This window comes from Muscardinus avellanarius (assembly GCF_963383645.1).
Source record: "Muscardinus avellanarius genome assembly, chromosome: X".
NCBI lineage: Eukaryota > Metazoa > Chordata > Mammalia > Rodentia > Gliridae > Muscardinus > Muscardinus avellanarius.
This window is the reverse complement of record NC_137792.1, coordinates 49,349,684-49,366,703: the sequence shown is the minus strand read 5'-3', so window position 1 is coordinate 49,366,703 and position 17,020 is coordinate 49,349,684. Positions and strand designations below refer to the sequence as shown.

General features: G+C 37.8%; 1 protein-coding gene across 1 annotated transcript in view; it reads left to right on the top strand.

The window, feature by feature from the left end:
• The window catches only part of LOC308278889 (vascular endothelial growth factor receptor kdr-like), a gene marked incomplete at both ends in the record, with an annotated part of 257,546 nt that overhangs the window by 115,443 nt on the left and 125,083 nt on the right, over window positions 1-17,020 (top strand). The window contains 6 exons of the mRNA XM_080718883.1: window positions 2,973-3,100; window positions 8,384-8,543; window positions 9,495-9,631; window positions 9,983-10,160; window positions 12,275-12,392; window positions 15,461-15,633. Of these exons, the coding sequence (XP_080575009.1) occupies window positions 2,973-3,100; window positions 8,384-8,543; window positions 9,495-9,631; window positions 9,983-10,160; window positions 12,275-12,392; window positions 15,461-15,633 (894 nt within the window). The remainder of the gene's footprint in view (window positions 1-2,972; window positions 3,101-8,383; window positions 8,544-9,494; window positions 9,632-9,982; window positions 10,161-12,274; window positions 12,393-15,460; window positions 15,634-17,020) is intronic.

The window sequence follows — 17,020 nt, the reverse complement described above, 5'->3', positions numbered from 1 at the left end:
AGTGGTGTACTTATCTGTCCTCTGTTATGACTTCTAGCTTTGTTTCTGCCACCTTTCAATTTCTCATTGCTGTGTTTTAGTTTTGGTGGTTATTTTCTCTTGTCAAGATGCTGTTTCCATGGCGATAGAAATCGAGTGTCAGTAAGACTGAGATGTGCTGCTTCCTTTGATCGCCATTTTCCTGGATGTCCATCCTTTACTTTTTGAAATTGGCTGATCTGACACACTATAATATTCTCTAGTTTATCTCATTTTGTTGAAAAGATATAAAGTTGTTCTTTATGGCTTGGTAAAATGACATAATTTTGTTTTTTATGACTTAGTAGAATTCCATTTCCCATTTTCTTTACCCATTCATCCATTCACAGACACCTGGATTGGTTCCATCTTTCAGCTATTGTGAATCGTGCTGCTATAAACATGGTTATACATGTATCACTATAGCATTATTACTTTAATTCATTTGGAGAGATACCAAGGAGTGATATATCTGAGTCCTATGATGATTCTGTGGTTTTATGAGGAACATCCAAACTCATCTCTGTAGTGGTTGTATTAATATACAATTTTAACACCATGTAAGAGTTTCTATTTCTCCACATCCTCACCAGCATTTATTTGTATTCTTGATGATTACCATTGTAACTGGAGTTAGATGGAAGTTCAGTGTAGTTTCGGTTTGCATTTCACTGATTGCTAGGTGGTACTGGGGTTTCTGGAAACCCTTCTACCTCTGGGATACACTCCCAGACACCTATTTTTTTATTTGGAAACAGGATCTCTTAAGTCGGCGAGGCTGGCTTGGAACCTATGCGATCCTCCTGTCTCCACCTCCCAAGCGCAGGGATTACGAGCGTGCTCCACTGCACCCGGCTGAACAAACATTTTTTCATATATTTATTGGCCAATTTTATTTCCTATTTTGAGAAGTATCTATTTTTAGATAGTTCTCAATGACTAATTTTTATTGGGTTAGTTATTTTTTGAGTGGTAAGTTAATTGAGATATATATCTAAAATATATAAAATTTGATAGCACTGGGGATTTAATCCAGGGGCATTCCTGACTCTGAGCTATACCCCCAGCCCTACTTTATTTTCTTGGTTTTTTTTGAAACATAATCTTACTAAGTTGCAGAGGTCCTCACTAAGTTGCTGAGGTTGGTCTTGAATCTGCAATACATAAGAGTGTTTCAGTCTCCCAAGTACTGGGATTACAAGTGTGTACCACTACACCCAGTTGAACTTTATATATATTATAAGTATTAGTTCCCTATAAGAGGAGTAGATGGCAAATATTTTTCCCATTCTGTAGGCTTAATCTTCAAATATTTTGTTATGATTTTTGCTGTGCAGAAGCTCTTAAGTTTTATGCCATAACATTTATTGATTTTTTTTCCCTGGGCTTTGAGGTTCTTATTGAGAAAGTTTCTACTAGTTCCTGTATGTTGAAGAGTTGGTACTATAGTTTTATTCTAGTAATTGCATAGTTTCTGGTTAAATTTCTACCATTTTTTTACATCTTGAGTTGGCTTTTGTACAGAGTGAAATACAGGGATCTAATTTTATTATTCTATATATAGATGCTTAATTTTATCATATAGATATATAATTTAAATCTACATATAGATAACTAACTTTTAAGGAACAGGCTGTCTTTCTCCAGATTATGCTTTTTGCTCTGTAACCAAGTAAGAGACCTCTACAATAGAAATTACAGAATACTCGAGAAATAAATTGAAGATCCTAGAAGATGGAAAGGCCTCCCATGTTCTTGGATAGGCAGAATAAACATTGTCAAAATGGCCTTATTATATACAGTGACTTATAGATTAAAAAATTCTCTATCAACATACCAATGACATTCTTCACAGAACTAGAAAATATAGTCCCAAAGTTTATATGGAAAAAAGACCCAGATTAACCAAAGCAATTCTGAGCATTAAGAACAATGCTAGAAATATCACAATACCTTATTTCAAATTATACTACAGAGCTATAGTAACAAAAAGTAAAATGGTATTGGCACAAAACAGGTACATTAGACCAGTGGAATAGAATAGAAGATACAGAAGAAATACATTTTTAAATGTGAGCTATGGTTGAATCTATAGGTAGAGCTGGAATTATTGAGGGGGAGAGATTGTAGAAAGAAAAAGCAGAGAGATGAGATATAACCCTATGAGTGAACAAGAGAAAATAAAGATGGCATAGGGGAATTTTTAAGTTGTACAATATTTTGTATTCAAATACATACTTTCAAATCATCTTGAGGATGATAAAGTACAGAATAAGAAATGGCCTAATGTAACCATATAAATTTGGTGACTGAGTCTGAGATATATGGGAAGGTGATATGAGTACAATTATGATAATTAAAATTTATTTTTATTTATTTATTAAAGAGCAATGATAATTTGACTTGGGAGATATGTAATACTTAAATAATTATCCTTGCCACACAGATATCTTATGCACAATGTATTAATAACTATCGGTATTAATAACTATTGCACAATGTATTAATAACTATGTGACAATCATTAAGTATAGATAACTCATATATGATTTTGAAACATTTTCCATGGAGAAGTAGGGATTTTAGATGACATTAGTTTGATATATGCCAGAAGGATCATGATGTGAATGAGAGATTTGACTTATTTCATGTAGCCTAACAGATTGAAACTAAGACCAATAGAATTTATCTTACTTATCTATATGAGAAGACTTGTACTCTTTCCTGGCCCTTGTGGTAAAAATTTTGGACAGGAGTCAGGAAACCTGTATTAAAGTTCTAGTTGTGTCCCTCACGAAGTTCATTTTATTTTCTGAACCTTAATTTCTCCTTACAGAAAAAGGACAAATGTAGACTAAAAAGTAGTAATGATTTTTCAGGTCCTTACATGCATGGGAACTATGAACTCTTATCCTAAGACAACACCATCACGGTTTAATTTCTTATGCCTGCAGATGACAGCCAGACCTTTGTGCAGACCTATGACAGTATGCCACTGATGATTACTGTGTTTCCTGAAACCCAAGAGATACTTGTACCATGCCGGGTCACTTCCCCTGATATTGATGTTAAGCTTCAACTGGTAAGTTCCATTGTTAGGCTTTCAGATCAAGGACCTACAACTATATAGTGTGTGAAATATAAAGATAATAGTGGAGAATATTTCAGTATTATATCCAGTACTGGCTCAAACTGTATTATGGCTACCTCATTGGAAAAGCACAGAGATGCATAGATATGCTACCATTTTGCCTTGGACCAGTATTTTTACAGAATGGTTACAAAAGTAGAGGGAAAAAAGATAGATAGTATGCCCCTAAGTGATCATCTGTTGACCTTTCCCTAGCATTTTGTGTTATTCTAGAAAGTTATGTAAAATGATTAATAAACTCATTTTAATTTTTATTTATTATTTTTTGTGGTGCTAGAGTTAGAATCCAAGGCCTTGCACACACTAGGTCCCACACCACCTCTGATCCATGTCCTTAGCCCAAGGTAGCATAATTTTCTAGAAGACCTTGTCTGAATTTGCCAATTTCAGATGACCTGGAGTAGTCCTGTATAGACTTCATGTAAAGGTTTGTCCATGTATAGATGTCTACAGTCATATTTCATGTCTTCCTTTTTTGGAATTTTATTGGTACAATATAATTATACATTGTAGTGATTTTCATATATACATACAAAATTTCTGGGTGTGGTTTACTCCTAACACCATCCTTTTATCCCTCTCTAGCTTTCTCATACATAATAGTAAGGTTATTAGTGATGCTTTTATATTTGAACACAAGATTATTTGATCTGTTTCCTTCCTCAAGCCTTCTTTTTCTTTTTTTCCTTTTTTCTTTTTTCTTTTGCAGAACTTGGGATTGAACCCAGGGGCATTCTACCTCTGAGCTACACCCCCAGTCCTATTCCTTTTCCTTCCTTCCTTCCTTCCTTCCTTCCTTCCTTCCTTCCTTCCCTCCCTCCCTCCCTCCCTTCCTTCATTCCTTCCTTCCTTCCCTCCTTCCTTCCTTCTTTCCTTTCTTCCTTTCTTTGTTTGCAGTACTGGGGATGGAACCCAGCGGCATTCTACTTCTAAGCTATACCCCCTGCCTTATTTTTTATTCTTTATTTTGAAACAGGGTCTCAGTAAGTTGCAGAGGGCCTTACTAAGTAGCTGAGACTGGCCACGAACTTGCTATCCTCCTGCCTCAGGCTCCCAAGTACTGGGATTACAAGCATACATTACCACTCCCGGCCTCCTTTTTTTCTTTTTTTAAAACAGAGATAAAATGGTGGAAAGCTTTGAGAGGAATGTATGAGAAATAGATGATAGGAAGGGTTAACCTACCCATCTAGCTTGGTAAATTAAATCAACCTTGGGTATGAATGGCAAAGACATTCCTGATAGATCACCTTCACATCTCTGAAGCCCATAGCTTTCACAATTACATAATACTATTATACATTTTAAGCTGGGCGTGGTGGCGCATGCTTGTAATCCCAGCATTCTGGAGGCTGAAGCTGGAGAATTGTGGTCCATGGACAGCCTCAGCTACTTAATGAGGCCTTCTGCAACTCAGTGAGACCTGGTTTCAAAATAAAAGAATAAAAAATAGTGCAGGGACTGTAGCTCAGAGGTCGAATACCCCTGGGTTTCATCCCCAGACCTACACACACAAAAAAAAAATTTAAATTCATTTATGTAGCCGGGCGTGTTGGCGCACGCTTGTAATCCCCGTGCTTGGGAGGCAGAGACAGGAGGATCATGCAGGTTTGAAGCCAGCTGTGCTGGCTTAAGAGACCCTGTTTCCAAATAAAAAAGTATAAAAATAGGTCTGGGAGTGTAGCCCGGAGGTAGAAGGGTTTCCAGGAACCCCAGTATCACACAAAAAATTCATTTATGTATAAGATCTTATTTGAGCTGCTCATATAGCAATTCTCTTAGGTAAATGGGGCTGGCTTTATTTACATTTTGCATATGAGGGACCTTAGGCTTAGAGAAAAGGAGAAACTTGTTTAAGGTTCATATTTCATAAGGGTCATAGCCAAACATAAGTATTAGATGTCCTGATTTCCTAAGTATTACCCTTGTGTCATCCATTAGGATGGAAGGTTATGTCCATCTCCTGGCTACATTATTCTTCTACTCCCAGGTTTTTTCTAACTTCTCTGTAATTACAGAGCAATGACCCTCCCATAGTAGTGTACAATTAACTTCTTACTCTCCTGCCATATGAAGAGGATCAGGACTTTACTCAGTGCCTGATGGCAGTACAGCTGTGAGTTGAGAATGGAACATCCAGGAAATTGTGGATTAGTAGCAGCAGCTGATAAGTCAAAGAGATTTACTTGGCCAAGCCCATAGGCAGAAGGATTTAACCTCTAATAGGATCCATAAAGTCTTGGAATCCATTAGATACTCCTTGAAGGCCACATACTATATTGTTTATTCTTCCTCTTCCTAGGCTGTGTAGCCCTAAGTCAGAAAAAAAAAACCTGGAAGTAGAGGAATAATGTAGCCAGGAGATGAAGAGATATAACCTTCCATTCTAAAGGATGACACAGGATAATACTTAGGGAATCAGGACATCTAATTTTTATGTTTGGCTATGAACCTTATGAATAAGACCTGAATCATTAAACAGGTCTTTATATGCTCAGTATAGCAGTTCCCATGTCCACAATGAAATGCTCTCTCCTCTGAGCAGCCAGCTCAAGCTCTCCTCCCTGATGAGGGAAAATGGAAAAGGAAGGTGTCCCATGTCTTGGAGACTTGGTCCAGAAGGAGGTAGTGTTATGACAGGAAGGGTGGAGAGGGAAGGATGCAGTTTGCTGTAGAGTTATGTGCTTGGCTGGCTGCCTCATCCTTCCTCCACCTAATATGCCGGGATAATGACCTGGCCCACCCACCAGGCCTCCTTTTCACCCTCAGGCTAATCTTTGGCGGGGCTTGGAGCCACTGTGTCTCTGTCTTAAGCCAAAAGGAAGTATGACATAGGGAAGGGACTGACCTGGATAAGTTTCAAACATCCTTTTCTAAAATTAAACCCTACTAGGCAGCCGGGTCACCTCCAGAGTATAGATATGGGTATGGGAACAGAGGTATAGACAGGATTTGCCTTTATAAGGCTTTAGCTATCCTCTCAGCTAAGCTTATTATAAGAGTAAGCAACTCCATGGTATATAGCAATCTCCCCTTCCATCCAAAGGAGATTCCAAGACAGCAACCACACTATTCCACTTTATTTTATAACTAGGAAAAATTCTCCATGTTTCTGGTTACCTTTCTTTTTAGTACCACGGATTGAACCCAGGGGGAATTCTACTTCTGAGCTACACCTCCAGCCCTATTTTTAATTCTTTATTTTGAAACAGGGTCTCACTAGTTGTGGAGAGCCTCACTGAGTTGCTGAGGCTGGCTGCGAAACTGTGATCTTCCTGTCTCAACTTCCCAAGTATAGGGGTTACAAGTGTGAGCCACCATGCCTGTCATAGTCAACTTCTTATCATATATTTGGGATAAAAATATTTGACATAGTACTTCCCTTTAAGGAGCTTTTGGTTAAAGACCTTACCCCTCAACCCTTCGGCAACACTTTTATCTGAAGTTTGGCTACTGTGATGTTAGATCAGCATCTCTCAGTTTCTGTGAGCCCACAGAGAAAGATGCAAAACTAAGCATGAAGAAACCTGGAGTGTGCATTGCATAAAAATATTTGATCAGTTACTTTCTTAAGAGACTAAATGGGAATTATTCTTGTAAAATGAAATAGGCAGTGTAGATGAAATGTACTAGTATAGTTATGGGTGGAGTCTGACCTGTTGGTTATGTATTTCACATTTCCTGCTCTGACATATATGATCCACATAAGTGTCTGCTTCCCTTCCTTCTTTTTGCAGAATCATCACTAGAATTCAGTGACACTCAGCAATAAGGAAAGAAGGGTCTTTCTCTATAACTTGTGGTACTGGAGATTATACTGAGGGCCTCAAACATGCTAAACAAGCACTTTGCCACTAATCTATACCTCCAGCATGAGGGGTTTCCTTTTTCCTGAAATAAAGCTGTAACAAAAGTGAGCTTTAAGCTGGGTGTGGTGGCACACGCTTGTAATCCCCACGCTTGGGAGGCAGAGACAGGAGGATCGTGCAGGTTTGAAGCCAGCCGCGCATGCTGGCTTAGGAGACCCTGTTTCCAAATAAAAAAAATGTAAAAATAGGTCTGGGAGTGTAGCCTGGAGGTTCCTAGAAGGGCTTCCAGGAACCCCAGTACACCAAAAAAAAGCAGCTTTAGTTAAAAGTAAACCAACAGTATATCCAAGGATGATTACCCAATTGGTAACTGAATAACTAAAGATAACTTCATGAAAGAGAAAATTAACTCCTCATGAGGTCAAATTCAATGCAATTTGATTTAGTCCAACATATTTACCAAATAGATTCTAACAAGTATAACCCAAATAGTAAAAGCATTTATAGGGCCCCATATTAATTTTCTAGTATTGAAGTAACAAAATTATTTTATTCTTTACTTTATCCATTGTTTTTGAAAAAATGTTAACAATTGGTATCTATTTTACATTTACAAAAAGATAAAATTTAGTAATCCAACTCTGTTTTAAAAGTCAGTAGCTGAGAGTAGATTCTCAGCTTGTACTGTTTCAAGTTTGGTCCTTAATGTCCAGAATAGTACTTGGCACAGACCACACCATTGATTAAGTATTGCATATCTTTAATCGAATGAATGAAAGCACCAATTAGGCATGGACTTCATGAAGGTTTCTTAAAGTCTTTTTTCACATGTTCTTAGACGAGGCAGAGGGAGATACCCAAAGTGACAGAATATCAATAAATATGAGGGTTTCTGATGAGTATATATGCAACCTGGGAATCTGGTAGCTCCTATTCCTTTAGCAGTCTTAAAAAGAGGGTTGAATCAATCTTAGAATAGGCCTTTTGGCTTTAAATTACTCCAGTAGAAGAGACCTAAGCCTTGGCATTCAATCCAATAATAAAGCAACAGTTCTGCAAGGTATCCACTCTAAGTTGCATCTGTATAATGGGAATAAAACATCATAGGGTTGTTGTGAGGATTATATGAGCAAATATATTGTCTAACACATAGCCAGTGCTGTGTCAACATTTACTAGTGTCATTTTTATTTGTTGAGTATCTACTGTGCTCAGAATTTTGTTAATTTTATAGAAGGCAAACAAAGACATTATAAACCAGCACTGGTTCAATCCTGAGGAAGCTTGGGCAGCAGAGTGGGAAGACTGACCATTCCTTTGCTATGACTTCAGAACAGCCAGCATGTTTTACTGGTGAGACCATTGCATTTATATTTTTATGTCTTCCTTTCTTTTTTCCACAGTTTTTACACCCTGCCACATTCACCTATGCAGTCCAGAACTGGGACCCCAGGAAAGGCTTCACTGTGACTCGACCCTCTTACCACTTCTATAGTAGCATGCTCCAGTGTGTTGCTGAGGTCAATGGAAAGACCTACAGGTCACTCTATCTCCCACAGCGTTTTGGTATGTGATTTATACCTTTGGGTTCAGAGTATGATTCTGTTGCTTTGAAGAATCCTCTCCTATTTTAATAAACCTTATTCCAGCTACCTTCTCTTCCATATTGCTGATAATCAGGGATTCCAGTCTCTTATTTTAAAAACCTGTATGTATGTCAGTAGGAAAAGCCTAGACCAACTTCTGCTATCTCATTTGTCTGATTACATGACCACAAAAAATCAGACTATTTGTCTGGTGGCAATATCTAGGAATAAATATTCACCTTTTATAAAGTTGTTCTTGTAAAACTATAATAATGGTGCACATTGTGGCTAGGTAATAGACACATTGGAGCTTTATGTTATTTCTTCCCTTGTATTAATATGGATTAGGCCATTAACTCAGGGAATTCCCCAACAGAATGGGCTACCAAAGGCAGTGATGACTTTAGATCAGTAGAATAAAAATCTTTCTGATGGGAAAATTCTTAAACTGGAGACAGTTTCCTAAGGCTTTAAAAATCCTCCTCATTAAAAAACCTCAATAACTGGAGACATGATCATTGACACCACCACCAAGCATCTTAAAACAGTTTATAAGAAATTTTACAAGCCGGGCGTGGTGGCGCATGCTTGTAATCCCCGCACTTGGGAGGCTGAGACAGGAGGATCGCGCAGGTTCAAAGCCAGGCTCAGCTGGTTTAAGAGACCCTGTTTCCAAATAAAATATAAATTAGGTCTGGGAGTATAGCCCGGAGGTAGAAGGCCCCTGGGTTCCATTCCCAGTACCACGAAAAAAATTTTTTTTACTTAGTCCTTTCTAAATTTTGGGACTTTCTGGTTTTATTTTACACCTATACTTTCCATCAAAGAAAGGGATGAGGAATTAAGAATTCTTAAGAAGTATTTCATAATTAAGATTTTTATCTCTTGTTTTCTTTGTCAGTGCCATCATAGCATCTGCTATTTTTTTCAGAAACCAAGAGAGGAAATATCTCTATCAGATCCAACCACCAGAAGCTTCTGATGGGAGATACCCTTTTCCTACAGTGTGTTGCAGAGACCACATTCAATGGACGAATCAAATTGGACTGGGTATTCAACCGGCAAGATGTAAGGATGTTTTCATTGCTCCAGATAGTTAGTCTATCTACATCCTCTCTCCTTGCCATTCCCAATCAGGCCCTAATCTGGGCCAATAACCAGATTAAGTACTAGGAAATCAATAAAGCTTAATAATAAGCAGCTTTTGAATCTTAGGAAGTCTGTATTATAGGGGATTGATATTTTACTCCATACTATACTGTGACCCATTACTTACCTACCTGATTTCTTAGAAGTTCAGACAAAATACTAGTTTCTTCTTTGTTTCTCTCTGGCATTCTTGCTGAGCATGTGATAGGTTAGACATCTAGAAGTGCTCAGTAATCTCAATTGAAATACTATTCTCTTTCTCATCCACAGTCTAAGACAACACCAAGGTGTTGTGAAATTAAAAGAAATTTGAACAAAGGGTCCCCTGTATACAAAAGCTATAGTAACTTGACCATCTGGAATGTAACCATGGAAGACAAGGGTTTGTACATTTGCCGAGAAGAAAACAACACTGCCCTGCAAGCCAACATTACCATCACAGTATACAGTATGTAAACCTTTCATTCTTGATTTTCTCTGAGGACTGAATTTCTTATTCCATGCATACATAGTGAATCACACAGACACATCTATATTTTATCCCCTAGTGTGGTTTGTACAGTTTATAGCCCAATATTTCAGGGTTTAAATCAAATCTGCCCTCGTACAGGGATTGTATATTGGAAAATATTACGATTTATTTTTCATGCTTTTCTCTTTTTGACTAGCTACTATTTGTGCTATGTTACTGTATATAACTTCAAAGAGTTAGGGTAACATTGCCTATCAGTATTTTGCCCCAAGGAAAAAGTAAAGAGCTTTGAGATTTTGTTGTCATTTTTCTGTGTGCATTTTGGACAAATCATTTCAATTTTCTCAGCTTTTATTAAATCTATAACATGATGTTTGATGGCACCCCTTGTTTATTTTGTTGATATCAGAATAACTATAAATTGAATAGAAGAAAGAACTCTTAAGTGAACCTCAATTTAACCTAATTACCCTGTGTTCATGAAGTTATTTTATAAAGACATATATACATTATATTCACACAAACACAAAATAATAGCACAATTATATAGAAAAAGTTATTTTGGCATGTATATATATCGATGCCAAAACTTGTTTGTGGGTATGTACAAACCCCTTACTGGGGTGGGAGGGAGAATGTATCTCAATGATACAGCATGTGTCTAGCAGGCCATGCATTCAGTTATCAGCACCACAATGAACAAAACAAACAAAAATCTCACAAATACTAATTTCCATCTGTACATAAATATTTACAAATACAATGCCCAAACATTCCATTTTTATTCTGTAGTTAAGAAATATAACTACCTGCTACTCGGTTAAATTCACTACAGTATTCATGAGGTAAATTTCTTTAGTTCTCTCAGGTTTTGGATTTCATATAGCTGTCAGTATCAACTGGGTTGCCTTTTGTTGCAATCGCCTAATTAAAAATAGTTTAAACTGCTGTGCGTGGTGGTGCACGCTTGTAATCACCACGCTTGGGAGGTGGAGACAGGAGGATTGCGCAGGTTCGAAGCCAGCTTCACTGGCTTAAGAGAACTTGTTTCCAAATAAAAATATAAAAAATAGGTCTGGGAGTATAGCCCAGAAGTAGAAGGGTTTCCAGGAACCCCAGTCCCACAAAAAATAGTTTAAACAAGGAATTTATCTGATATTATAAAGAGTTTTTAGATTTATAGTTCCATGGTTGATTGAATCAATAGATCATCAATGTCTTATAGAAGCCAGATTTCTTCCATTATTTTTTCTACTTTCAGTATCTGTAGTGAAATCTTGCATGTTGCCAAAGTCTCAGAAATCATGTGCCGTTTATACTCTAGAGACAGGAAAAAGTGAGAAATCCCTAAACTTATGTTTCTTTCTTTTTAGAATTTTATTGGTGCAATGTAATTATATATCATAATGAGATTCATATTTGTGTATCTTTTAAAGATTTTGGACTTTTCCCAGAATTTCTCTTGCCTTATTGGCCAGAAATATATTACTTGTCCATGTCAAAATAATCACCAGGCAAGAAATAAGAGGAACATGATTAACTTTATTGTGTGATTTGCAGCTTGGGAACAGAACTGTCTTTTGGAGGAATAAAAACGCATGTTTTCTTTGCCAAAATGACTGGTGATCATTACTGTCATTTATGAAATAGAGCAAGTATTAAAAACATCCTTCAAAGTGCAAGATGTTATTATACAACAAAGAACGGTCCCACCTATTATGGCAATTTACATGGATAAAAATATTTGTCAATTATTTTTCTTTGTGTGGCACAGGTTATTGAACCCAAGGGCATTTTACCTCTAAGCTACACCCTTGGAAGAACTCTGTTTTATTTTTATTTTGAAACAGGGTCTTGCTAGGTTGCTGAGATTCTCATTGCTTGTTGAGGCTGTCCTTGAACCTGGGATCCTCCTGTATCAGTCTTCCAAGTTCTAGGATTATAGTTATGCACCACCATGCTCAGGTGTCAATTAAATTTTTTTTTATCCCTTGGGGCTTCAGAGTACATGGCTGCAGATAGGATGAGTGAACAAAGTTAGCATTTGGTACTGCCTTTTTCCTCTGACTGCATGTCTGTTTTGATTCCAGAGAAACCATTCCTCAATGTGAGCTACAAGAGAAACCGAATATATGAGGTGACAGCTGGGCAAAATATGCTCAAAATAGGTATAAGGGTAGATGCTTTCCCTCGTCCCAATGTGACCTGGTAAGTCGGCCTTCAAGTCTGGGTTTATCTGTGCCTGAGTTTGCTAACTCCTACCCTTAAGATATTCTTTTGCCGGGCGTGGGGGGTGCATGCTTGTAATCTCCATGCTTGGGAAGTGGAGACAGGAGGATTGCACAGATTCGAAGCCAGACTTGCCGGATTAAGAGACCCTGTTTACAAATAAAAATATAAAAAAATAGGTGTCTGGGAGTGTAGCCTGGAGGTAGAAGGGTTTCCAGGAACCCCAGTACCACCAAAAGAGAGAGAGAGAGAGAGAGAGAGAGAGAGAGAGAGAGAGAGAGAGAGAGAGAGAGAGAGAGAGAGATTCTTTCTATACACTCTTGCAGCAGATACTTGGTTGGGCACTGGGAACTCAGGAATATACTTTAACACTAACCCTACCCTTTACGCACTCACAATATCAGCATCTAGTGTTTTCTTTACTCCTTCTCAAGGTTTAGAATGCCTTTTCCTTCTTCATTTTATCCTTCCTTTGTTTAAGGAAAAGTGAGATTTCCTTTCTTGAAAGAGAGAATGGAACAAATCTACAAAGGTAGCCAAAGTCATTTGACTCTTAGATTTTGAAGGAGTCCTAAAGAGGATCTTACCCAGCCTAACAGAGGTACTTGAACATTGGGATTAAAAGTGGTATAGTGTAGCCAGGCGTGGTGGCGCATGCTTGTAATCCCCGCACTTGGAAGGCAGAGACGGGAGGATCACGCAGGTTCGAAGCCAGCCGCGCGCGCTGGCTTAGGAGACCCTGTTTCCAAATAAAAATGTAAAAATATGTCTGGGAGTGTAGCCCGGAGGTAGAAGGGCTTCCAGGAACTCCAGTACCACAAAGAAAAAGAAGTGGTATAGTGTAAGGAATACAGGTTTTTGAATTACGAAGACATGTGATTTAACCACTTCTTCAAGCTACCTGCACATTACTTAAACTCTTCAAGCTTCTGTTTCTTATGTATGAAGTTTGAGTGATGGTACTTATATTATACAATATCAGGATTGAATTAGATAAGTAATTGTTATTATACTTAATCTTCATTGCTAACTTCAATAGATAGTAGAGAATAATCAAAAGTTCTGTAGTAAGGAATGATAGACAAAGTTAAGCTTTAGCTGGATGGTGGTATAGGCTTGTCATACTAGTACCTGGGAGGCTGAGACTGGAAGACTGCAGGTTTGTGAACAGTCTCAGCAACTTAATGAGATTCTGTTCCAAATAAAGAATAAAAAATAGGGCTGGGGTGTAGCTTGAAGGTAGAGACCCCGGGGTTCAATCCATGGTACTGCAAAAATAGTTAAACTTTAAAAGGATTAATATGATCTTATGTGTATATAATGATAATGGAGGATGAATAGAAAAATGACTGTTTGGAGGGATTTATTTCAGTAGTTCACATAAGACATGCTGTAGGCATGATTAAGCTGGAGGTAATGAGAATATAAGAAGGTATGGATTTGGGAAACATTGCAAAACCTCAAGGTTTAGTATCCAAGGATCTGAGATGCTTTGCAGTTTTCACATTTGGTGAAATATAACAGTGATTGTGTTATTAACAACCTGGGCTTCATTAGAATGAAAATTTAGTGTGAGAATATCATGATGAGCTCATTTAGAGATAACCATGAGTAATTTGAAATATGGGTCTGAGCCGGGCAATGCACACCTATAATCCCAGTACTTGGGAAGCTGTGATGGGGAGGGGGGGTTCCAGATTTGAGAACAGCATCCACAACTTAGACCTTGTTTCAAAATAAAATAGGGATGGAGGTATATCTTGAAGGTAGAATGCCCATGGGGTTCAATCCCTAGTACTAAACGTGTGTGTGCGTGCTCACATACAAACACACACACATACAGAGGAATGAATGAATGAACAAATAAATAAAAGAGTCAAGCTAGATGCTAGAACTGCTAAGTGGAGCGATGGCAGCCCAAGCTCAGTCTCAAGAGTAACATTTACATATTTGTGGGGGTAGTTAAAAGATTTACTGTGCTACTATTATTAATTAATGATGCATATTTACATAGCACCGTATATACAGCTTATCAGCAAGTAGATTCCTGCTAATAAGTTCCTATTTAAAGCCCCCTATCTTTAATCTGTCTCCTGAAGTATTTTAAATGTTTGCTTCTTCAGAGAACACTTACGTAAGAGAGAAGTAAATGAAATAAAAGTAAGTGAAGAAGAGATAAATAATGGTGTCCAGAATCTAAGGAAAAATTTGTCTCTAAGGTCAACCATCTCATAAGATCTTGAGGTCACGTATACCAAGAGACCACTGACTTTGGTAATTAGGGCATAGATGGTAAACTTGGCGAAGATAATCTCAAAATAATTACACAGTGGACAGTCTCACTTCATAGGATAAAGAAATGGATGGGAAATGAGGAAGTGGAAGTACAGATGTGGGGAAGCACTTACCAAAAGACTTGATCATTAAGAAAATAGGAAGTCCTTGTGGATGGTCTGCCTAGCTTATCTTTTACCTATGTGTTGCACTACTGTAAGGCAGTGGGAAATGATGGGAGTCCATAAGAAATAAGAGCAATTATTGAATAGTATGGTCTTTCTCCTCTTTTTCTAGCCTTAGTTAATTAGAAAGCAGAATAAGAAGCCATCTTGGGTCCTAATTTTGCTAAAATTATGTCTCTCAGTCCTTCCATCTTTTACTTGAAGTGATTGTACAAAGTAACTTTAGCCATGGATTTGATGGAAATGATTACATTATTTGCCTGTCTTTATTGATCATGATGAAATATTAATGCCGGGTGTGGTGGTTCACACTTGTAATCCCAGCATTCGGGAGGTGGAGACCACAGGATCGCGGTTGGCGGACAGCCTCAGCTACTTAGTGAGGCCTTTTGTAACTCAGTGAGACCCTATTTTTTAAAAAAGACTAAAAAATAGGACCGAGGGTGTAGCTTGGAGGTAGAATGCCCCTGGGCTCCATCGCCAATACTGCAAAAAAAGAGAAATATTCATGAAATGCATTAAGAGAGTAAAATGTTGGATGTCTTAGACACTAGCACTGCACTCATAATTTTTTCCCATCCCTCATAGGTTCAAAGATGGAAAGCCACTCCCAGTAAACCATAGTTTCCAGCCTGATCCTCTTAACTACAGACTTGTGATCCTGGAAGTGAATGTAAAGCATGCTGGAAACTACACTTTTGCCCTGAGCAATACCAAACATGGCCTCTACAAAAACCTCACCATACAACTGATTGTCAATGGTGAGTTTTGAGGATTTGCAATTCATGCAACAATTCCAGGTTTCTTTCTTTGTGTTATTAGAAAAGAGATTCAAAGTAGGAATTGAATAGGAACTACTTTAGTTATGCAAAGAAAGGGGCATTGGAAGTGCTTTTAGGTCACCTAGAATTTTTCTGCTTAGCCCTTTATGCTGACAGCATGTTTAGAGATCTGAGGAAATTAACTATCTGTCATTTTCTGTTATCAGAGACCTTCAAAGTTGTTCTCTCAGTGAGAAAATGTCATTTGAGATGGGAAGAGCCAAAATTCCATTTCAGTGCCTATTTCTGTACATAAAATGATCTTAAATGCAAGAATTACTTTGTCTTCCATCACTTATCTAGAGCCACTTCTGGTAGTTTTCCTCAAAAGTAAGACAAAATTATATAATTAGATTCTAGGCTGAGCTCTGACTTTCAGCCTCAGGATGTCCATACTCCAATTTTATATAATTGTTTGAAGCCAGTGTTACTTAGCTAACTTACCACATTGACAAAATAGTGTTCTAGTAATTCTGTTTATGCATTGTCTTCTTGCAGAAGACTCCTTGTGGATGGGCTGCCTAGCTTATCTTTTACATATGTGTTGCACTACTGATGAGGCAGTGGGAAATGATGGAGTCCGTGAGAAATAAGAGCAATTATTGAATAGTATGGTCTTTCCCCTCTTTTGCTAGCCTTATTTAATTAGAAGGAAGAATAAAAAGAAGCCATCTGGGTCCTAATATTGCTAAAATTATGTCTCTCAATCCTTCATTTCTTAATACCAGTGCTTTTCAAAGGAGAGTAGGTTGGGGGTAAAGGGATGCATTCTAGAATCTGATATACCATTTTTCTTTTTTTTTTTTTTGTGGTACTGGGGGTGGAACCCAGAGGCTTTCTACCTTCGGGCTATACTCCCAGACCTTTTTATATTTTATTTGGAAACAGGGTCTCACTAAGTTGCTGAAAGCCTCACTAAGTAGCCAAGGCTGGCTTCGAACCAGTGCGATCCTCCTGTCTCAGCCTCCTAAGCGTGGGGATTACAAGCATGCGCCACCATGCCCAGCTACCATCTTTCTGTTGTAAAGTTTGTGGATTATCTTTGTCATTTGTTCATTCCTGATTACCTATAAATATTACCTAGATTTTTCTGGGCTTCCCAATATAAAAAAGGTCAATTTGAAAAATTAAAAATCACTACTATCATTTTTGCTATCACCACCATAATTGCCATAGTTAGGTGTTTTCCAATGTGGACAGTGGGTTAAGCACTTGGTGGCTTTTTGTTATCTCTGTAAGCTTCTCAATTAAGGATTATCACATGCCATCCTAACAATCAGGTGGGCACATAGAGAAGGCAATATTAAGCTTAAAATCAATTCTCATG